This window comes from Schistocerca gregaria, chromosome 4 (genome assembly GCF_023897955.1).
Source record: "Schistocerca gregaria isolate iqSchGreg1 chromosome 4, iqSchGreg1.2, whole genome shotgun sequence".
Lineage (NCBI taxonomy): Eukaryota > Metazoa > Arthropoda > Insecta > Orthoptera > Acrididae > Schistocerca > Schistocerca gregaria.
This window is the reverse complement of record NC_064923.1, coordinates 599088332-599113842: the sequence shown is the minus strand read 5'-3', so window position 1 is coordinate 599113842 and position 25511 is coordinate 599088332. Positions and strand designations below refer to the sequence as shown.

The 25511-nt window shown below is 40.0% G+C and overlaps 1 protein-coding gene across 13 annotated transcripts in view; it reads right to left on the bottom strand.

The window, feature by feature from the left end:
* LOC126267038 (signal transducer and activator of transcription 5A) overlaps nt 1-25511 on the bottom strand; it is a 153749-nt gene that overhangs the window by 56539 nt on the left and 71699 nt on the right. For all 13 annotated transcript variants that reach the window (XM_049971832.1, XM_049971826.1, XM_049971827.1 and 10 more), the window contains one exon: nt 13041-13165. In XM_049971832.1, the coding sequence (XP_049827789.1) occupies nt 13041-13165 (125 nt within the window). The remainder of the gene's footprint in view (nt 1-13040; nt 13166-25511) is intronic.

Here is a 25511-nt window from a genome sequence, read left to right as displayed (position 1 = left end):
GACAAAAGTAGTATTTCATAATAAGTCCTTTATAAAAGTAGGTATATACAGATCACCTTCAGGAACTTTCAACCTTTTCATAAAAAATCTGGAAGCTCTGCTATCCCATCTCATGTTCAATTTAGTTCCTACTGTGAACTTTGCTACTAGGATATGCAAATGCTCCAAGACTGTTATTCATAATATCTTTGTAGACAAATCTAGGGAAAGAAGTTGTATCACATATCCAATAGTAAATGGGCTATCTGATATTGACGTGCAGCATCTGGTGTTAAATGTTGAAACTTGTCAGGATAAAGAAAATTTTGAATTTTACTACAGGAGGGAAATAAATGAGTCAAAAATTGAGAAATTCAGTAAACTGCTCAAAGAAATGAACTGGATAGATGTTTACAATACTTCTGACTCAAATGGATAACACAAAGCATTCATTAATAAAATTTATCTCCACTTTCAAAAATCTTTGTCCCCTAAAGGTAACTAAAATCACACGGAAGTCAAAAAGTAAACTGTGGATTATACAAGGAATAAAGATATCATGGGGGACAAAAAGGAGACTGTATCTACTATCTACGAACAGCTCTGATGTTAGAATGTAATGCATTACAAATAACACAGCAAAATATTGAATCAATTTATTATGAGAAAAAGATAATTACATCGGGCAACAAAATAAAAACTGTATGGGAGAGGTGGGGCCAAAAAGGAAGACGAACAGATAGCTCTAAAAATAAATGAGACTTTGGTAACAAGTCATATAGTGTTGCAATCCTTTTAAACAAGTACTTCATTTCTGTTACTAACAGCTTGGGGTTATCAGGTGCGGTGAACAGTGCAATGGAGTATCTGAGACCAATATTTAAAAATACCTTCAGTAAAATGGAAATGACACTCACATCTCCTAAAGTAGAGGCATCCATCATAAAATCCTTAACATATAAGTATTCCAGCGGGTATGATAACATATCAATGAAGTTAATCAAAGAGTGCTCACACGAGTTGAGTTCTATCTTTATTATTTGTGTAACCAATCTCTTATCAGCGGAACATTTCCAGACTGGCTAAAATATGCTGAAGTTAAGCCTCTTTACAAGAAAGGGGATAAAGAGATGCCATCAAACTATTAACCAATTTCACTTTTGTCGGCTTTCTCAAAAGTATTTGTAAAGGTTGTGTTCAAGTGTCTCCTTAAGCATCTGACTGCAAATAATATATTGTCCAAGTCACATTTTGGATTTCTTAAGTGTTTTGATATAGAGAAAGCTATTTACACTTACAGTGAGAATGTACTTAATTCTATAGACAACAAATTAGAAGCTACTGGCATTTTCTGTGACCTATCAAATGCCCTTGACTGTGTGAACCACAGCATTCTCTCAGGTAATTTGAAAATTATGGTGTCACTGGCATTGCTGCGAAATGATTCGAGTCTTATCTATCTAACAGGAAACGAAGAGTGTCACTGCAAAATACCTGTGCAGTAAGCAGTCAGTCTTCATCCAACTGGGAATTAATTACATGTGGTGTTCCTCAAAGTTCCATCTTAGGTCCACTGGTTTTTCTTGTGCAGATTAGTGACCTCCCATCTGTTACATTGCCATATGCTAAGTTTGTTTTGTTTCCAGATGATACAAACATTGCAATAAGTAGCATGCCAAGTACAGATTTAGAAATAGATGCTAATCAAATTTTCACTGACATTAATAAGTGGTTTAAAGCTAATTCACTGTCACTAAACTTCGAGAAGACCCACTATATGCAGTTCAGAACCTGTAAGATATTTCCTTCCAGCATATGTGTAACATATAAAGACATGCAGATCGAAGAGGATGGCAGGGTTAAATTTCTGGGATTACAACTCGATAACAAATTCAGTTGGGGAGGGCATACCACAGAATTGCTTTAGTGCCTAAACAAGTCTGTATTTTCAGTGAGAATGATGTCAGACGTAGAAGATGTAAATATAAAAAGCTTGGATACTTTGCTTACTTTTATTCTATTATGTTATATAGGATCATATTCTGGTGCAACTCATCAAACCAAGCATAAGTTTTTAGGTAGCAAAAGTGTGTGATAAGAATCATTTGTTGTGTAAATTCCAAGATTATTATCATGTAGAAACCTGTTCAAGAAACTTTGTATACTAACCACTGCTTCTCAGTATATTTATTACTTAATGAAATTTGTCGCAAGTAATACATCTCTATTTCCAACCAATAGCTCAATACATAGTAGGAATGAGAACAATCTACATTTAAGACCTAAACACAGTTACCTTGGACCAAAAAGGGGTCAAATATTCAGGAACATGCATTTTCAATAAATTGCCAGCAACCATTAAAAACTTGGTTTCAGATAAAGCACAGTTTAAATGCCGTTTGAAAGACTTTTAAAGAGACTGTTAAAGCCAGCTGTTAGATTTCAGTTTTGACAGACTGTAAAGCTGCAGACCATGTCTGTCACAATATGATGCATTTGTATCTTCTGTACATTAGAATGTTGCCCCGTCCCACCCTACATACACAAGTCCACACTTGTTACAGTGCTTCATCATTTAGCCAATACTGTGGATGCAAATGTACATTCCATTACAGAATTGTGAACAAGAAGGCAGTTGTCATGTGATGTGGGCATCTTGCATCATCTAGTACCAGTTTGTAATAGTGTGTAATCCTCTCATATCTACTAGACACATGCACACACACGTACGTGCACGCGTGCCCACACACACACACACACACACACACACACACACACACACACACACACACTTCCCTTGCACCTTCACACAATGTTTGCATTGAAGATACAAGTTCTTGAAAGAACACTGATAACCTTAATTATGTATCTCCTTCATTTAGCTGGACACGGCATGTTGGGTGTCCTCAATGTCGCTATAACATTCCTCTTTTAAGGCACATTTAATTTTCTGAAACAGAAAACAGTATGCAAGTGTCACATCAAGGGAATAGGGTTGAGTCTGTGTTCAGGCATACTGATCTGTTTTCATGCTGAAAACTGCTTCATGAGTTTTGCACAGTCAGTCATTGTGTTGTCATATAGAACAAACCAACTATTGCTGTGGAACAGATGCATGCTGGCAAGGCAGATGAAAGCAGAGAGATGCTGCATGGCCCCTAACCTAAACAGTACTATCTGGTCACTGTTGTGTCCTCAGTGAGAAATTCATGATGGATCACTCATGAAGCATCAGATGGGGGGGGAGGGGGTGGGTGGGTGGGGGGGGGGGGGGAAATCACCAGCTTCCGGATGCAAGATTCCTGATATCTAAGTTTGTTCTGCCCCCCAAAAAAAAACTGTCAATCTATTCTCATAACACTCCCACCTTTAGTTACTACTCTCCCCCATTACTACAAGGGCCTCCATCAAACTTCTCCAGCACCCTGCAACTGCCAAACCCACCCTGCAGACATTCTAAATTTGCCACATCCTCAGAAATTCCCTCCTGCCATCCTCAAAAAGCCTCAGTCCCACAGACGTATCACGCCTTTTCATGGATTTTACCTTTTGCCCGACTTCCAAATTCGACCATGCTGGGTTTGTTAAAGATCTTCTCTCCTTTTCCTGGTACTTACAATGGAAAAATTACTCAGCCACTAACCCTACAAATTGGACTCAATCCAAAACAAATATTGAACCCTGCTTTACTCAGTATACTCAATCTAACCACAATCCGCACTTGCTATCCATAAATCATACTCTGTTAACCAAACAGAACTTTCTATCCTCAAATCTTGCCTCACTAGCATCACCTAAATCCCTCAACATGAAAACCAATCTCACATCTGCAGAAATAATAACAAATCACCACCTCAAAACTAATCCTGACCTTATAATCCTGCCTGCTGAGAAGATTACATTACTTTGGTCATGAACCACAAGGATTACCTGGTAGAGAGACTCCGCCAGATGCCATATTCAGTGGAATCCCCCTTTTTCACTTTTCAAGCGAATTCTAAAAGACTGACGTAAAATGCAGGAAAGTGTAAAATGGGGAAAATAACTTGTTACGTGGTAAAAGTTAAATATATCATCCCCCCTTGCATTTTTGTAGTTTATGTATGATATGCGTACATAATTGGCATCAAAATACTTATCATCACAGATCTGTTTATTATCCAAGAAGGTTATCTTAACTTTGTACTATCTTTAGCTGTTGGTGTGACTGGAACTGTCTGGCAAGTAGAAATATTTGATTTAATTTCATTCATCATTATCAATGTTTTTGGAAAGCCTGCAGTTGTGTCATTCATTCATTATTTAGGAATGAAACACTGCACCACTTACAATTTTTTCATGCTTAGTACAACAATTTTCAGAATTTATTCTCACTGTCAAGTGCAAATATTTCTGCAAGACTTTGTGTGATGTTTGCATATGTGCAGTCATGTGTCACTTTCATTGTAGTCATGTTTTCAGGTTCTAAGGTATTGTGGTGGCTCCTTTATGCAGACCCCCCCCCCCTCCCGCCCTCCCCCTCATCTTCTCTCACTCACTCTCTCTCTCTCTCACACACACACACACACACACACACACACACACAGATTGTGAGTGAAGCATCCCAAAAAATCCTTACGTAAAAGACATTTTGCTAAGGATGAAAAAAAAATACATAAATGGCGCAGTGTTTCATTACTTAAACCAGGAACATTTGAGCAACAGAAAAAGGACAAAAGTGTCAGTTATCACTTCAAGTTGTCAAACAGTGAAACACAATAAATATGACATCTCATGATGATCATGAAACTGTGGCATAGTAGAACCAGTTTGAAAATTCTAACCTGTCATCATTCGAATGAACCTAGTTACTCCCATCCGCCACTATACCGAATGGAGCTTGGTAGTGGCAAGAGATATAAAGCACGAATTCTTCTGACTCTTACCGATTCATGTGTGTAGAACAGAGTACCCTGGTGTCAAGAAAATTAACCATGTAACAGTTATAAACACTACTTGAAGGCCAACGCTAAGTCAGCATAATTTTATATCCATTAAGACACTTTCTTCTCCACGAACATTGTTTCATGAAGTGCAAATTACAGGAAAATTGTAAATACGTTAATGAAAAATCGAGAGTGAATTAACACAGTGAACACAGAAAATCTGACAGGAGCAATCAAAACTGTGGTAAATGGCAGGAAAATGTTAATTCTGGGAACATAAAAGTGGGCTTATACTGTATGTCCATCTACACGTTCCGACACGCTGATCCTATTTTAGAGCCCTGCCAGGATCTCATGCCAGGATCTCAGGTCCATCTTCAGTTCCCTAGATCCACCAGAACTCTTCACCTGAGTGTACCTCCCTCCCCACTCCTTCCACTCTTCGCACTCCTACATTCTACATGCTTCCTAAAACACATAAACCCAACTACGCTGCATGCCTTTGCAGACCAACACCTTCAGCGTATTACCGGTATTCTAATACTCTAAACGAAAGACACTAACCATTTTTTCTACAAGCTTTCCACAATTCCTGTTACCACCTGGGCTCCCCGTTTCTCACGGTCAATCCTGTCTGACTGACTCCAAACCTACCTGAAACCATGAGCAGCTATACCCTCAACCAAAATTACTTATCCATTGAAGTATCACCTACACAGAAATCCACTTTACTTCTTCCTTGATGGCATCACATACAAAAAAATCTGTGGTACAGTGAAGGACACATACATAACACCATCCTGTGCCAATCTATTCATGGGCCATCTAGCTGAATCCTTCCCAACCACCCAGAATCCCAAAACCCTCACTTGGTTCGTATTCACTGTCATCATCTTCATGATCTGGACCAAGAATTCCCCCAGATCCTCAACACCTTCTCCCCCATTTGCTTCACATGGTTCTACTCATCCCAACAAGCTGTCTTCCTCAACGTTGATCTCCACCTCGAGGCTGGCTACATCAGTACCTCCATCCTCATCAAACCTACCTACCTACCTACCTACACCAACAATAGCTCCACTTTGACTGCTGCCACCCCTTCCACACCAAGAAGCCCCTTTCATACAGCCTAGTCTCCCATGGCCATTGTATCTGTAGTGATGAGCAGCCCCCTCCAAATATGCCAAGGGTCTTATGAGGCCACCACAGACTAAAATTACCCTCACCACCTTGTCCAGTAACAGATCACTTGTGCCTTGTTTCCACAGTCACATACCATCCCTCACATGCCAACTATCTGGTCACAAAAGAGCACCCTGCTCCTGGCTCAGTACCAACTAGGACTGGAGCAACAGAATCGGGTACTCCACCAGGGTTTCAACTACATCTCCTTCTGGCCTAAAATGAAAAATATCCTCTCCACTAATTGCACAGTGGTATTCCACCACCAACACAACCTACAGAATATCTCTATTCCTGTTTCACGACCAATCCAAACCTCTTGCAACAGACCTAGATGGAAGAGCTCTCCCATACATCTTCCCACCAGCACCTACTCCAGTGCCATCACACACGTATCTCCTACACCATCAAAGTTAGGGCCACCTGAGAAAGCACTGTTCTCATCTACCAACCTAATTGCAACCACTGAGCACCTTTTACTCTTGCCTGACCACTAACAACCTGTCTGTCCAAATGAATGGCCACTGCCAAAATATGGCCAAGAGACAGCTGGATACCCAGTAGCCAAGTGTGACACCCAACACCAGACACTTGACTACTTCTTAGCCTGTGCCATCTGGATTGTTCCTACCAAAACCAGCTTTTTGGAACTGCACAGGTGGGAACCATCCCTGCAACATACCCTTCATTCCCTTTAACCCCTGCAGCCTTAATCTTTACTAGTCTCTGCTCTTTTTATGGAGTTCACAAGATTGATCCTCTTTTGGAGCAAAATTACATTAAGATTCTGACTTATCAACTTCATATTTTATGGACATAATTTTAAGATTACTTTATTTGTAATACAGTTATGTAAGAGCTGTAAATTATATATATCATACTACATTTTAATCTCTCTCTTAATTCATTAGCTTCATTTTACACCTGTCAATTTGAGATGAATGACAAGTATCGTGTTAAGAAATTGTATTTCATGCCCGATTCTGAAGGATTAGAGAAATCTTTTTAACAATTCCCAATCAAATTATTCTTACCAAGCAAATCACTGAAGATAATTTGTTCACTGCCAACTGTTTCCACTGAGCCTGTTGTAAAGCTGTATGATTCTGACAAAGAGAAAAATAGGGAGTTAATGACCTGGAGTAACAAAAGAATTGCAATTTGTAAAGTTGTTGATGACAAACACAATGATGCACTGCAGTTCCCCACTAGCATTATTACACTGTCCGGAAATCTGAAAATTAAGGAAAGTGGTACCTGGAAAACAGTAGTAGTTCCAACAACAACCACAGCAATTAAGTCACAATTATCTTCTGAATGAAAAAGTTTTCACTGTGTTTTATTGTGCAGGCCTTCCCATGTTGCCCTGGAAAACCTCTTCAGTGATCACAGAAAATAAGGGGAATTATTTGCTCAGACCATGCTGTAAAGATTTTCCAGAGCAACTTGTGAATGCCTGCACAATAAAACACAGTGAAAACTGTTTAATTCAAAAGATAATTCTGATTGTTAACTGCTGTGATTGATGCCAGAATTACTTCTGTTTTCCACGTACTTCTTTTCTCAATTTCAAAATTTTCAGACAGTGTTATAACACTAGTGGAGAACTGCATAGCACCATCATGTCTGCCTTCAACAACTTTACAAATTGTTGTTTTTTGTTCCTCCAGATCATTAACTGAAGACACTGGAAAATTATGTCTATAAAATATGCAGTTGGTGCAGTGGAACCTTAAAGCATCTGTTGTTCTACTGCATATTTACCTGCTGCTGAAACACTACAATTTAACAGTGCTTACGTGAGACTAACTTTCATAGTAATGTAATGCCATGGTCTTATTATTATATCTCCTCTTAGGTTCCAAGCAATGTCCAATTTTTCTCTTTGTCAAGATCATACAGCTTTACAACAGGCTCAGTGGAGACAGCTGGAAGTGGCAAATTATTGTTTTCAGAGAATTGTTTGGGAAGAATAATGTGGTTGGAAATTTTTGAATATTTCTCAGAGTCTTCAGAACCAAGCAGGAAAAATAGTTTCTTATCACCATCTCTGATTGATCAGGTGTAAAATGTAGCTAACAAATGAAATGAGATATTAAAATGTAATATGATATATAACGTAAACCTCTTACATAACTTAAGTAAACTTAAGAGGATGGCAACATCCAAATGAGGATTGATCTTGTGAACTCAGCATGATGGGTCCAGCACACTACATTTATGATGCAAGGGACAGTATCGTCAGATGAAGAGCTTACTAATGGTAAACATCCTCACAGAAATAAATACAAGTAGTGACTATCTTGCTGAGTGAGCTGCAACCACATTTTATGCACCTTCTCCTTCTTTGGAACACACAAAAATAATTATTCATTAGTTTTTATAGATTTTCTTTTTGTACAATGTGGTACTACACACCATTTGCAATCCATACTGCGATACGCTGTGGTACTAAAACCATTTGCAACCCACTTTCCAAAACGTAAATTCCAAAACAAGATATCACTGTGACTAAGCTAAGTAGGAGCATAAGGGAAAAAAGCATGTTATGAGTATGAAATGACCTAATTAACAGTTTAAAAAGATTTTCAGAAAACAGTCAAATGCCTATTATCTTGAATCCATGTAACTCCGAAACTGAAATAAATTTCTCAGTAATGCTAGTTGTCCCATTACTTATTGTTCCACTGTGTGTATATCCTCACTATTACTTCTCCTTTGAAGGCATCGCCTAGAAAGAAATTAATGGTACAGAAAGGGGCACACACATAGCTAAATCCTTTGCCAACGTGTTCATGGGCCTTCTAGAGAAATCATTCCTAACCACCCAGGATCCCAAACATCTCTCTTCATTCAGATTCACTGAATTACATCTTAATGATCTGGACTTAGAGTGAGTACACCTTATTCCCATTTCTCCAGAACCTCAACACCACCTCCCCCATTCACTTCACCAGGTCCTCCTCAGCCCAATAAGCAATCTTCCTCAATGTCAACCTCCACGTCCAGAACGACTACATCCAGGGTTGCCACGAGTTTCCACAAATGAAATTACCTGCTATTTTCCTGATTCCCAGACATAGCATTTTCCCCTAAAAAATTATAAGATCTCAAAAATATGTAATGACTTCCGAATTTCTCCCGTCTGTGCAAAAATCTTAGTTCTAACATCAATATTTTTTGTAACGATCTGTTTTTAGATGGAGAAAGCAAGCCAAATGGTATGTGTGTTTCATTAGGGCCACTGTTATTTAATTTCAATAAAATGAAACACATCTGGTGACAAAAACACACATTTCCTTGGAGTCGCAAGACAGATTTCTGTTTTCAGAAATAACCTCAGAATAAAGTAAGCCTCTTTAAAGAAGTGTACACCAACACTGTAAGTGACCACTAATAAGCTGTTGGTTCGACTATGTTCGTTATTGTCAGTTATTACCCACAGTGTAGTGTGATTTTTCTTTCACGAAGTAGAGGAGTACACAGCGTATAAACCACTAGCGAATGCTGCAATTTTCTTCTTCTTATTGTCCATACTTTCTAATACATAAAACTATTTCTGAAGAGCCAAAATGTACATTAAATAAAATATATATAAAATGCCACACTGTACAATGTACTTGTGGTGACACAGTCACGATTCTTTAAATCCATCGCCCATGGCCTCTGGCCTGGCGAGGAGCACCACTGTCCTGGGTCCATGGATAAACCATGAACATTCACTGCATTACACCATACACAGACAGACCCAGCCTGTGGACAGATTGGTGAGACTAGATCCAATGGGCATGGCTTGTACATTAGTGGGAAACAAAGGGCTTCAGACTGGCATGCCCGATCTGTTAGAGATACCTTCTTCACAAATGACCTGCGGTTTTGGCCCATTGTGGAAATCTACTTGTGTGGTCAGCTATTCAAGTGTCACATACACCATGTTGATGAAATGAGACTGCAGTCATCAACCCATGAACAAATAACTCACACAAATACTCTGAGAATCAATAGTAAAGAGGAAAGGCAGCAACTCGGCATAATAATGACCGCTGAGCCGCACACAGGCATGTAGAAAAGATGATCACACTTCTAGAACAAAATTTTCAGCCATAGTCTTTGTCAGAAACAGAGAACACACACACATTCATGCAATCACTCAGACACAAGTTGTGCACACATGACCGCTGTCTCCGGCCGCTGCTTCAACAATCTCTGAGAATCAGATCCAAACAAAACACTCCTCATGACTCCCTGCCTGTCATCAGCAGCTCCTACGCTAATGGCAAGAAATGGTGGCAGCACTGACTCAAGGTGAGGGGAGTGGTAGGAAGGGAAGAAGCACTAGGAATGAGGGAGTAGGGAAGCGGCACACATACTAGGCTGTGCCCAGCCAGTGACAATGCATGACATCTCAGTAAACAAACTACTTCATCTCCTGAAACAAAAATAAGATTTTTTCAGAGATTTTTTCTGATTTCCCTGACATGTTTGAAATCCCTTGATTTCCAGAACGTGTGGCAACCCTCCCCTGACATGTACTAGTCCCTACAGCAACTAAAGAGCACCTCCCTTGTGACTCAATACTGCCCAGGACTAGAGCAACTGAATCATGTTCTCTGCCAGGGTTTCAATTACCTCTCCTCGTGACCTGAAATGAGAAGTATCCTCCCCATCCCTTCCACAGTGGTACCCTACCATCCACAGAATCTCACCAATAGCCTTGTCAGTCGCCATTTCACTGTTGCACCAAAATCTTACCACATGGTTCATATCTCCACAATAGACCTAGATGCAAGATTTGTCCCACACATCCTCCCACTATCACTTATTCTAGTTCTGTCAAAGCCAAATTCCACTTCCACCAAAGGCCCGTGAAACCACCGTTACGATCTACCAACTTAATTCCAACCTCTGTGCCACATGTTGTGCCTGCTGTATCTCCATTTGAATGGCCCTACCAAATTGGAGACCCAGTCACTGAGTGCACCGTCCAACACCAAGTGTTCGATATCAACAATTGCTTCAGAGCCTGTGCCATTTGGATTCCTCCCACCAACACCAGCTTTTCAGAACCATGCAGGTAGGAACTCTCCATGCAACATATCCTTATTGGACAGTAGGAGATGAGGTACTGGTGAAAATAAGGCTGTGAGGATGGGCTGTGAGTTGTGGCTGGGTAGCTCAGTTGGTACAGCACTTGCACACTAAAGGCAAAGGTACCCAGTCCAATTCTCAGTCCATCACAAATTTTTAATCTGAAAGGAAGTTTTATATCAACACACACCCTCTGCTGAAGAGTGAAAAATTCATTCTGGAAATATATTCTGGGTTCCCTTTAACCTCCCCTAACCTCATGATATTAGCTGGTCCCTGTCGTCCACCAACCTATCCCCTTCCCCTCTTCCCAATTTGTAAGGGGGGAGGGGGAGAGGAGGGGGGTATGGAGTATTTTTAATATTTTGGAAGATGAATGTTGACTTGTAAGTACCCATAAAAAGGTTCCATTCCACACATGTTAAAACTTGCTCAATGTCGACTTCTAAATAATTTTCTTGAAAGAAAATCACCTGCCTACATATATATTTTCCTAACCTTGAGAGCTGGTGGGATGGCTGGGTGGGATGTGTTTCACCCTTCCCCCTCCCCCCCTTGCCCAAGGTATGGGCACCCTTGCCTCCTCCCACTCAACTCTATACGTGCCTTGTATCCCATCAATGCACCTGTGTAGTCCTTTCCCCTTATCTACTTCTCTCCTCTCCGCTCTGCCCTCCTCTTATCCCATTCAATGTTTCCCAATAGCATACCTAGCAACACGCATCTGTTCTCTATAATGCCTCTGCATGTTCCCACAGGCAACACTAGCATCTTCCCCCACCACGACACTGCATTCCCTTCTCTTCCTCATTCCACATCTCTTCTGCACCTCCACTACCCACTCAAGCAAAGACAACTGTTCTTCTCAGACGCAATCAAGCCTTAGTGTCTGACGAAGACAGTGGCCATGTCCCTGGGGCCTATTTTTGTGTGTGTGTGTGTGTGTGTGTGTGTGTGTGTGTGTGTGACATCTGATGAAGGACTTCGTCCAATATCTAGCAGTCCTTTTTCATTGTACCTGGGTGGACCTGACTGCCACTTTATGTCTCCCATATGTGGCGAGTGGCAATATAGCCTTTTCATATTATTGTTATTCCAGCCTGGATTAGATAGATAGATAAAGAGAGAGAACACAAAGGTGATTTTCTTTGCGGCGAGATCTATTTACAAAATTTGAATCACCAACTTTCCCTTCCGAATGCGAAAATATTTTGTTGACACCCATCTACATAGGGAGAAATGATCATCATAATAAAATAAGAGAAATTAGAGCTTGAACGGAAAGATTTAGGTGTTCCTTTTTCCCACACTCCATTCGAGAGTGGAATAGTAGAGAAGTAGTATGAACATGGTTCTATGAATCCTCTGCCAGCCAATTAAGTGTGAATTGCAAAATAACTATGTAAATGTAGAGAGAGAGAGAGAGAGAGAGAGAGGGAGAGAGAGAGAGAGAGAGAGAGAGACTAACATTTTGTCAAGATTTAACAGGATATTACTAAAACTTACATCAGCGACAATTCCCTCCTAGATAACTGCACCATGCGAAAAAAAGTCTTAAGACTGCAACTAACATTATCTACTATGTCATTACATATAGCATGAAAACTAATGGTTTTATTACACTTGCCTGAAGCACACCTCATTCAAATTATTTCCGAAATCACTTTGCAAATAATACAGACAATGAAATCAAAATAACTGTCACAATAAAGAAATGAGAACAAACATTAACTAAAAATAAACAAAAGCCATTATCTCAGCATTCAGGTTTCTCATGAATTTATTTTTTAATCTGACTTTGTACACATGTTTTTAATCTTTGAGTTAATGCCAAAATGGAAACTGTTTATGAAAATAGATTATTACCTGCAACCCAAGCAATTGTTACACCCCCAAGTTCCGAGTCTGAGAAGCGTAAAAGGAAGGTGCCACTGGGACGTCCAGCAAGCATTTCTTCTGCTTGTCTTTTCCGAATAAAACCTAATATAGTTCTACAATAAAAAAGAAACAAAAACACATCAGGTAACACATAGCACACATGTTCTGAGAACGTAAGTAAATGTTACATGTTACCATAATAGTAGCAACAATGAAAACACATTTTTACATTTTAGCACTATGGTCAATGTTCAACTGATTTTATGTGTAAAACTGGAAAAAAAATGTTAAATATATCAGTATAATCTAACACATAGCAGACACAATTAAAATACTGAGAAGGGGTGCAAAGAATCTGTCAAATAGGTCCATAACATATGCAATGGAAGTGTAATTATCAATGTCTCATCAAAGATTAGATGTTGGCTGTATTATATGTCTAGCAAAGAAAAAAGGAGAGAAAGGATGGTTAGTGTTTATTGTCCTTTTGACGCCAAGACTGTCAAACACATAGAAATCGGTAATGACATATTCAAGGGAGACATTTAGAGAACTTAAATTTGTATAGTCAGATAGGGATTTGAACAACGCTTGCTCCATTCACAAGACTTCAGCTTGTCTGCTAAGAGTGTGAACAAAGTAAGCATTTGAAGTGGAGTGCTCTATTTCATCAAAAAATCTTAATAGTTCACACATTCTGTGATTAAACTGAACCAGTGATAAAGGAGAATGTACAAATCAAATCAACATGATTTACTCATCCACAGCCGACTTCATAACAGAAGGTAAAATGTTAACATCTTTACAAACAATGGAAAGAATCAAGACACCCACGCACCATATGGTTGAGACGTTGAATGGCAGACAGGCACATAAACAATATAGTTCAGCCTCACTCAAATGTGCTCTCTCTCTCTCTCTCTCTCTCTTCCTGCAAATGCCCTCCCCTCTCTCTCTCTCTCTCTCTCTCTCACTCACTCACTCACACACACACACACACACACACACACACACACACACACACACACACACACACACACACACACACAGAGAGAGAGAGAGAGAGAGAGAGAGAGAGAGAGAGAGAGAGAGAGAGAGAGAGAGAGAGAGAGTTTTATGCACTCAGTCTGTCTTTTTGCTAGAGCCTTTTTTAATAGAATCATAAACCAACTCCTACCTATGTCTACCCCTGCAATTCGTTCCTTTCAAGATCCTTTCAACTACAGTTTTCAGCCAAGACTTTGTCATAATGTGTGTCCAATCATTGTCTCTCTCTCATGGCCCCTATTCGGCATATTTTTCCTCTGCTTTTCCCTTTACAGAACTTATTAATATTAATTCATTATTCAATCAACTCATACAATCTTCCACATATTTCAAGGCTCCTAATTGTTTTATTTCTACCTTCCCCACTGTCCACATTTCGCACACCCACACAGAGCTGTGCTTCAAATTTAACTTTCCGGAATCTTTTCCTGTTCTAAATATTTACTTTTTTTTTTTTAGACATTATGAGCTTTTTTTAAAAGCTCTTTTGTGTTGTGTAGTACCAGCTACTTCTCATTGTATCTTCCTTCTCCTGTATTTGACTTCCAAGGTAGCAAAATTCATCATCTCTTCAGGAGACTCTTGGCCAAATAAAACATTTGGGCAACTAGCATACTGCTCTGCCTTATACTTCTGTTCAATTTCTGCAATCACTACTGCTGTGTCATCAGTGAATCACATCATACCAATTTCTCTCAATGACAGAATGACAGTCCTTCGCTTATTTGTTTATTATTTATTTATTTACACGTCAAGTTCCATAGCATCAAATTGGCAAGCAAATCTCCAAGATCATGGAACGTGGCAGTACATGAAATTACAATGTAAAAGTAATAACAGATAAAAATAAAATGTTTATGAACCCGAAAAAAGTCAAGCCACTAGTGAAATCAACAATACAACAGGAATCAGCTTATTTTTTCAAGGAAATCCTCAACAGAATAGAAGGAGTGACCCATGAGGAAACTCTTCAGTTTCAATTTGAAAGAGCATGGGTTACTGCTACAATTTTTTTGAATTCTTGTGGTAGCTTACTAAAAATGGATGCAGTAGTATACTGCACACCTTTCTGCACAAGACTTAGGGAAGTCTAATCCAAATGCAGGTTGGACTTCTGCTGAGTATTAACTGAGTGAAGGATAGTGTTGGAAGTTCCACGCAGCTTTTTGCGAATGATGCTCTAGTATACAGAGAAGTTGCAGCATTAGAAAATTGTAGCGAAATGCAGGAAGATCTTCAGCGGATAGGCACTTGGTGCAGGGAGTGGCAACTGACCCATAAGATAGATAAATGATATATATTGCGAATACATAGAAAGAAAGATCCTTTATTGTATGATTATATGATAGCGGAACAAACATTGGTAGCAGTTACTTCTGTAAAATATCTGGGAGTATGCATGCGGAACGATTTGAAGTGGAATGATCATATAAAATTAATTGTTGGTCAGGCGGGTAACAGGTTGAGATTCATTGGGAGAGTCCTTAACTGTAGTCCATCAACAAAGGAGGTGGCTTACAAAACACTCGTTCGACCTATACTCGAGTATTGCTCATCAGTGTGGGATCCGTACCAGATCGGGTTGACTGAAGAGATGGAGAAGATCCAAAGAAGAGCGGCGCGTTTCGTCACAGGGTTATTTGGTAACCGTGATAGCGTTACGGAGATGTTTAGCAAACTCAAGCGATAGACTCTGCAAGAGAGGCACTCTGCATCGCGGTGTAGCTTGCTTGCCAGGTTTCGAGAGGGTGCGTTTCTGGACGAGGTATCGAATATATTGCTTGCCCCTATTTGTATCTTCTGAGGAGATCACGAATGTAAAATTAGAGAGATTCGAGCGCGCACGGACGCCTTCAGACAGTCGTTCTTCCCGCGAACCATATGCGACTGGAACAGAAAAGGGAGATAATGACAGTGGCACATAAAGTGTCCTCCGCCACACACCGTTGGGTGGCTTGCGGAGTATAAATGTAGATGTAGATGTATTGAGAGGCCTATGTCAAAATACGCAGACTTGTGAACAGCGGTCAACAAGAGGTTCACGAACTTACACCATTTATTGCTCGAACTGCCCGTTTCTGAGCCAAAAATATCCTTTTAGGATGGGAAGAGTTACCCCAAAATATAATACCATACGACATATACGAATGAAAATAAGCAAAGTAGAACTTTTGGTGTCAAAGTATAACTTACTTCATATACTGTTCAAATAGTAAAAATGGCTGCATTAAGTCTTTGAACAAGATCTTGAATGTGGGCATTCCACTACAGTTTGCTATCTATCTGAACACCTAGAAATTCAAACTGTTCAGTTTCACTAATCATATGCCCATTGCGTGAAATTAAAGTGTCAGGTTTTTCACACAACTTCCTTTGCTACCAAGCTAGTGTTATCAGCAAAAAGAAATATTTTAGCGTTACCCGTAATACTAGAGGGTGTATCATTTATCCAAATAAGGAACAGGAGTGGCCCCAACACTGATCCCTGGGGAACCTCCCCCACTTCCCAATTTGACTGTACCCCACTCAGACCCCAGATCACAGCCAATCTCAACACTGTGAATAATGACCTTTTGCTATCTGATGCTAAAGTAAGAGGTGAACCAATTGTGAACTAATCCTCGTATTCTGTAATGGTCCAACTTCTGGAGCAATATTTTGTGAACAACACACAGAAATAGCTTAGTTAAATCAAAAACTATGTCCAGCATTCAAAACCTTTTTTTTAACCCATACAGTACATCAGAGAGAAAAGAGAATATAGCATTTTCAGATGTTAAACAACTTCTAAAGGCAAACTGTACATTTGATAGCAAATCGGGTGATATAAAATGATCACTTATTCTTACATACACAGCCTCTTCAATAACTTTAGCAAACACTGATGGTATAGAAGTAGATCTAAAATTGTCTAAGTTATCCCTTTCTCCCTTTTTATAAAGCGGCTTTTCTACTGAGTACTTTGATAGTTCAGGAGACTGACCATTCCTAACGGAAAAATTACAAATATGGCTAAATACAGTGCTAACATGTGTAACACAGTACTTCAATATTCTACTAGGAACTCCATCATATCCATGAGAGCCTTCAGTGATTTAATTGTTGACTCAATCTCCCCCTTGTCTAAATCACAGAGGAGCATTTCAGACAATCTCTAAAGTATTAATGGACTGAGATCCGCCTCGATTGCGCAATCGAGGCGGATCTCAGTCCATTAATATATTAAACGATTGCTGACGCGCTGCAATGTTGAAGGTTCTTAAATCTCTAAAGTCATTTGCCAAGAGAGATACAAGATTCCCTGGAGAAACTTAATTTTTATTTAATTCACCAACAATGTTCAGAAAAATATTGTTAAGTATTGTACATATAACTGACTGATCAGTAACAGAAATGTTTTTACTATGAACTGACTTTATATCGTCACCCTTGTGCTCACTAGACACTTCCTTCACAACTGACCATATGGGTATAATTTCATCCTATGAATTAGCTATTTTATTTGTGTACCACATACTCTTTGCCTTCCTAATAACATTTTAAGCACCTTACAGTACTGTTTGTAATGGGCTACTGTAGCTTGATTGTGACTACTTCTAACAGATTGATATAATTCCCCTTTTCTTCCACATAATATCCTTATCCAACTAGTCAGCCACCCAGGCTGCCTTTTACTACTAGTACCCCATTTAGAATGATCTAATGGAAAGAAATACTCAAAGAGCACGAGAAATGCGATAAGGAAAGCATTATATTTGTCATCTATGTTATCAGCACTATAAACATCCTGCCACTCTTGTTCCTTGATAAGGTTTGAAAAACTCTCTATTGCTGCTGGATTAACTTTCCTAATAGTTTGTAATTATATGTGACATTTGTTTGAGTACAAAAGCCTTTTAGTGTTAAAATTTGTACATCGTGGTCTGAAAAGCCATTCACTTTTTTACTAACAGAATGCCCGAATTGAAATGAAGAATGAATAAAAATTATTGTCTATGGCTTTGCTACTGTTCCCCTGCATCCTAGTTGGAAAAAACAGAGTCTGCATCAGATCATATGAATGTAGGAGATCTACCAAGATCATTTTTCTTGCAACATCATAAACAAAATGTATATTGAAGTCACCACATATAACTAATTTCTGGTACTTCCCATAAAGTGAATCAAGAAACCTCTATAGCTTGAGCAGAAATGCTCTGAAGTCAAGAGTTAGGGGACCTACAAACTACAAAAATTAGAAGTTTAGTTTCACTAAATTCAACTTCCCCTGCACAACATTCAAATATCTGTTCAGTGCAGTGCCATGATATGTCTATGGACTCAAATGGAATACTGTTTTTTACATACATGGCCACTCCCCCACACCACACAGAACTCCTTGAAAAATAGCCAGCTAATCTGCAACCTGTAAAGGAAGCCTCTGAATTGTCAAATTATTTAAGTGGTGCTCCAATATAACAATAATTTCAGAGTCAACAACTATAAGCAGTTCACTAACTTTTATCTCTAACACCTCTTATACTTTGAAGAAGTATGCTAATTTCTTCTCTGCTTGGAAACATAACATCCTCTGAACGTGAGCCCTTAGTTAGAGGGACTTCCTTTAAGCAGGTATACTTATCAGCTGACTTCAATCTGAAAAGGTGCAACTCTAACACCAATTACTACAGGAATTTTTCCATGAGTGATCCCACCACTACCCATCACACTGCCACCTGTAAGCTTTGCCAGCCTCCCCTTCCCATACTTATTGAGGTGTAGGTCATGCCTAGTCAAACCCGATCTACTGATAGACTCAACTGGCAACACTGCACTACCTACACTGTTTCTTCAATAGACAAATCCAGCATCAATGGTGACAATGAGCAACCCCACCTTACACTCATAATGTTAATGGTATCAATTAGTTCATAATAATTGTTGCAACATGGTTTATCAGTTAGTTTGTTTATAATTTTTGAGAGCCAAGGTATCATGTATTTACATTTCAATATCATTTTAATTTGACCATATTTTTATTCAAAAACTCAAAGTGAATGAAATAATTTGTTTTGCAACATCAAATTTAAGGTACATAAAAACAATGGGAGTTATTAAGAATGTATTTAAATTGTTAAGAATGTATTTAAATCTTCCCTAATACAGAAGCTCACCAGAACATACTTTTATAGGACCTTCACAAGACCTGTGCTGTGCGAAGGTAGTGAACCCGGGACAATACAAGGTGAAAGATGCAAAAAGACTAACAGTATGTGAAATGAAATTATGGAGATGAACAGCTGGTTACACCAAATAGGATCACTAGAGGAATGAAAATGTGTTTAAGAAACTTAAAGTGGAACCCTTGGTAAGTTATATTCATAAGTACCAAAACAACTGGATGGAACAATACAACTAATAAGCCCGAAGAGGATTCCAAATTTCATGCTTCATTACCACCCCAATGGTGTAAGATCACAGGGTAGACCAATGAGGAAATGGCAAGAGAACTTCTCGATGAGATTGTAAAAGGTCAAGAGGCATTGATGCTGATGCAATTATTAACTGAAACAGGCTATTTACCTATGTTAAAAATATGGGCCAGATTGTTGTTATTCTGATTGATTACAACATTTAAATAATGTTTACAGTCAATATTCTTGCAAAATGTGTTATTTTTATGTAACTTGAAGCTTAAAAATCATTTTGGTCATATGATTGGAAATGTTCTGTTATTATCTGATTCTCTGGTGACATCACAGACTAGAATTAAAGATGTAGCTATACATGTTTTATAGGAGTGTAAGCTGAAGTTACAGGGTTTTTACGCACTTTTTCTGCAAACAGTTATCTATTTAGTGATGGAAAATGCAAGTGCAACTTTTAAGTAGCACCAAAAAGGAATTTTGTGATTGCTGATAGTGGAAACCTAGTGGAATTTGATGCAATTGGTTCCAGTACTGATATGTGCAATGAAAAGACATTCTATGGCCTGCTCCCTGTAACATCATTAAATTCACTCAAAACAAAGGAATTGTAGAACATTTGTAAATGGGACCATATATTGTAACTAGATTGTTAACTGTCACTACCCATCACACTGCCACCTGTAAGCTTTGCCAGCCTCCCCCTCCCATACTTATTGAGGTGTAGGCCATGCCTAGTCAAACCCGATCTACTGATAGACTCAACTGGCACCACTGCAATACCTACACTGTTTCTTGCTATGACCAAAAGCACAATAAAATTATTCTTGGCAAACCTCAGTGCTGATTTCCTCCATAGAAGACACTTAGCAGAGACAATGTGCCGAACATGCGTAACGAATAGAAAGTAAAGAGGTTGTTGTTCGATTCCTGGAAGGGTCATATTTTTAAAAATTTCACACAAAACATGAGAATAGTGTTTGCAAGAACTGATTGTAATAGTTGTTTCGATGGTGATATATTTTATATATAGCTTCACATTAATCTTAGTCTGAGAAATGGACAACAGAGGAAAAATAAATTTACTTTGCAAATAAGCAATTCACTTCTTTGGAAAGAATGCTAATAGTGAAGATATAACCATACTCCCACAGAAAAATGAAGTGTCTGACACTTAGATTTCCATACAGAGATATATAAACCATGTACAACATGCATTGCCATAAACGTGAAAGCTGTGATGTTTGTGGGCGCAAACTAACATCAGTGTCTGAGGCAGATTTATTTCATCTTTAAGCAAGATGGTGAAACTTCAAAAGTTTATACAATAACGATCCTAGTTGGATAGTATGAAGATGAAAAGGACATTGTTTCTAATAAAGTAAAAAGTGTGTGTTCACATTAACTATAAAATATCTCTTTGAACACGAAATGTGCGAACGTTTGCCATTGTAAGCGCATGTAAACAGCAAGGAAAACACAATAATATTATGTTTCTGATCGGTGTGGTGAAGTTTAATAATTGTGATTTGGTTTTCACATGACAGGACTGTTGAGCCGTTTTACAAACAAGTTAAAATATTCTTTCGGATTGGATTCAAACCAGGGATCTCTGAACACTATTCAACGGTCTACCGCTCTAAAAACTAAGCTACAAAATAATGTAGGTAGATTTGACAATTTTCACTAAGAGTTTAATTTCACTGAATGAAGCTATACTTCCTTGGAAATTGGGAAAACATATCTCAGAGGTAAATTAATGTCAACTTCACAGTGCAATACATTTTTAATTAAATTTGTGAGCTTGTGCGGCGACGTTTTGGCAATCTGCTGGCACAGTGCAACTACATTTTATGCACCTTCTCATTCTCTAGAACACTCAAAACAACTTTTCAGGAGTTTTTATAGATGTATTTGTATGGTACGATACTATACACCATTTGTAACCCTTTTCTGAAACGTAAATTCCAAAATAAAAAAAAAAGAAACATCACTGTGAATGAGTTCTATGACAGCAAGAGCAGTGAACTAGCCAGTGACATCACAGGACTTGAATGGAGCGTTTTAGTGGGCTTTCAAATATTTGAATTTGATTTTCCATTTTTATAGAAGCATACTGAAATTCACGAGGGAAAAAAGCATGTTAGGAGTGTAAACTGGTATAATTAATCATTTAAGAGAATTTCCAGAAAACAGTCAAACATCCTATTCAAAACGCATTTATAACTATAGAACTCATCAATCCGAAGTCTATAAACACACAACCAAAAATATCCATTGCCAAAGGAAAGGCAATGATTTACTGAAAACTACTCTGGAAAAAAAAAACTTAGTTGTAATAAAAATCAGCTTATTTTACAGATCAATTTTTAAGTTTAATATCTATGTTCATCTGTTGTTTAATATATATGAACTTTATTTTCATGCCAACTTCAACTGACATGTTTTGTTTTTTAGCTCTTGGAGGATTGGTTGGTTCGGGACCAAACTACAGGACCATCAGTCCCTTTTTCCCGGTGCAAGCAAGCAATGCTCAAGGTATAAAAACACCCAACACTACACCTTAAAAGAAAACGAATGGAACAAACAAAAAACAGGGAAAACATACTCCACAAGGAAAAGTAGAAGAAGGTATTAAAACCATAGAGCAGATCATCTGGGGTGGCTGATCACAATAATAAAAGAGGATGAGCCAACTACTCAGCTACTCGGCAACACATTAAAATGTTCACCACAAAAATACAAGGCGAGGTGCACACGCTCAGGGAAGAAGACAACCACCAAGACAAACAAATGCAAAGAAAATGTGACAGAGTTCAAATGGAGGAGGTTGGTGACCTCAGAGAGAAGGCTAAATGCCCACCCTCAGGTGGTATCATAAAAAAACCTCTCACAAAAAACGTAAAACTAAATCTGCTGTTGAGGCACTGTCACCCAATACTGAAGGTGAGGTGCTGGAAAGGTTAAAAGTCTACCGCAGAGTGGCTAACAGTGGGCAGTCCAGCACGATGTGGACGACAGTCATATGTGAGCCACAGTGACACCGAAATGCATCCTTGCGACAAAGGAGGTAGCCATGTGTTAGCCACATATGGCCAATGCGGAGCCAGCAGAAAACAACAGAATCCCTGCGAGAGGCCCGCATGGAGGTCTTCCACACATTCATAGTCTTCTTAAGGGCACGCAGTTTGTTGTGCATACCGAGATTATGCCATTCCGTCTCCCAAAGCTGAAAGACCTTGTGGAGTAATAATGACTGCAGGTCAGTTACAGGGATGCCAACCTCCAGAAGCGGTTTCCATGTAGCCTGTTTGGCCAGCCTGTCTGCAAGTTCATTTCCTGGGATTCCAACGTGGCCTGGGGTCTACACAAATGCTATGGAATGACTGGACCATTCCAGGGCATAGATGGACTCCTGGATGATCATTACCAAAGGATGGTGGGGGGTAGCACTGATCGATAGCTTGTAAGCTGGTCAAGGAGTCAGCACAGAGAAGAAATGACTCACGAGGGCATGAGCGGATGTGCCCAAGAGCACAAAAAATGGCCGCCAGCTCTGCAGTGAAAACACTGCAGCCATATGACAAGGGGTGCTGTTCCATATGTCTTCCATGAACATACATGAAGCCAATGTGACCATCACCCATAGAGCCATCAGCGTAAACCACTTCATGGTCCCTACATGTCAAGAATCAAGAGGAAGTGACAGCGGAGAGCAATGGGGGTTAACTAGAGTCCTTAGTGCCAGGTGAAGCTTCGGCCTCAGTGTACACCATGGTGGTAGATACCACTTCGAACAGAAGAGACCGGACGCGAACCGCAATTGTAAGCCCTGACCTGGGCCTCCAATGTGCGAGATGAACTGCTGTGGATGGGAAAAGGAGACTGTAATTCAGATGCTCAGGAGAACTATGAATGTATGCAACGTAACTGGCAAGCAGTTGTGCGCGCCTAACCTTCAATGGAGGGACTCGTCCTAAAAGCTCCTGTTGTCATTAGAATGCCACAGAGGTACACTGGATCGAATAAACAAAATGCTGAGGGCGCCACCAAACAATTAATCACACTCCCATAGTCAAGACGAGATTTAACAAGGGCTTTGTAAAGATGCAGCAGTATAGAGCATCTGCACCCCATTTGGTGTCGCTCAGGCAGCGGAGGGCATTAAGATACTGCTAGCACTTCGGCTTAAGGTGACAAAGATGAGGAAGCCACGTCAATCAGGTGTCGAAAACCAGTCCTAAGAATCGATATGTCTCCACTACAGTGAGTGGAATGCCATTAAGGTAAAATTCTGGTTCCGGATGAGTGGTATGACATCAACAGAAGTGCACGACACACAACATCATGGCTGAAAACTGGAAGCCATGGGCTAGTGCCCAAGACTGCGTCTTGTGGATGGCTCCCTGTAGGCGCTGCTCAGCAACACCAGTACTGGTGGAGCAGTACAAAATGCAGAAGTCATCTGCAGACAAAGAAGGTGAGACCGACGGCCTGACAGCTGCTGCTAGACCATTAATGGCCACTAAAAATAGAGATACACTGAATGCAGAGCCCTGCAGGACCTCATTCTCCTGGATATGGGGAGAACTATGGGAGGCACCAACTTGGACATGGAAAGTATGGAGCGATATGAAATTTTGGATAAAAATCAGGAGCGGGCCCCAGAGACCCCACTCATATAATGTGGCAAAGATATGATGTCGCCAGGTCGTGTCGTAAGCTTTTCGTAAAGCAAAAAAGACAACAACCAGGTGTTGGCATCTGGAAAAGGCTGTTCGGATTGCAGACTTGAGGGAAACTAGATTATCAATGGTAGAGCGACCCTGGCGGAAGCCACCCTGGCCTGGAGCCAGTAGGCTATGTGACTCCAGGACCCAACACAATCGCCAACTTACCATACATTCTAACAGCTTACAAATAACATTGGTCAGGCTGATAGGCCGATAGCTATCCACATCAAGCGGGTTTTTACCAGGTTTGAGCACCAGAATGATGGTGCTCTCCTGCCATTGCAATGGAAAGAAGCCATCAAACGAGATCCAGTTGAAGATGAGGAGATGTCACTTCAAGTTGGATGAGAGATGTTTGACCATCTGATTGTGGATCCAATCTGGCCCACAAGCTGTGTCGGGGCAATGTGCAAGGACACTGAGGAGCTCCCACTCTGTAAATGGAGCACTGTGACACTCAGTGAACGAGAGGGTTTTCCTTTCCATCCATCGTTTGAGGATGCGAAATGCTGGGTGATAATTCTAGGACGTGGAGGCCCGACACAGTGCTCAGCAAAGTGCTCGGCAATTGTGTGTGCATCGGTAGATAACACGCCATTGATGTTAATGCCAGTAACACCTGTCGCGGTCCGGTACCCAAAAACACATCTGATCATCATCAGACTTGGGAAGGTGACGTATGGCACCCAATGGTCGGGACGTACCTCTCCCAACACTCCTGTCTCCACCTTTCTATTAGCTGCCGAATGCGGGCACGGAGCCATTTAAAAGCTAAGGTGCTCCCTAGGGAAGGGTGATGCTCATATTGCTGTAGAGCTCACCGATGCTCTTTAATGGCCTCAGTGATTTCTGGCAACCCCCAAGGTACCGACTTTCATCGGATGCACCCTAAAGAACAAGGGATTGTGTTTTCTGCCACAGAAATTACCATTCTAGTGACCTGCTCAACTACCACATCAATAGTACCATGTGGGGGAGATTCAACGGTGACAACAGAGGTGAAAGCTTCCCAGTCTGCCTTGGTTAAAGCCCATCTCGGTAGACGTCCGGGGGAATGGCACTGGGGAAGTGACAGGAAGATGGGAAAGTGGCCACTACCACACAAGTCATTGTGGGCTCTCCAGTGGACAGATGGGAAAAGTCCTGGGCTGCAGAGGGATAAATCAATGGCCGAGTACACGCCATGAGCCAGACTGAAATGTGTGGGGACCCCAGTATTTAAGAGGCAGAAGTTGAACACAGTACCACCCCACAAGGGGTTATGAGTGTTAAAA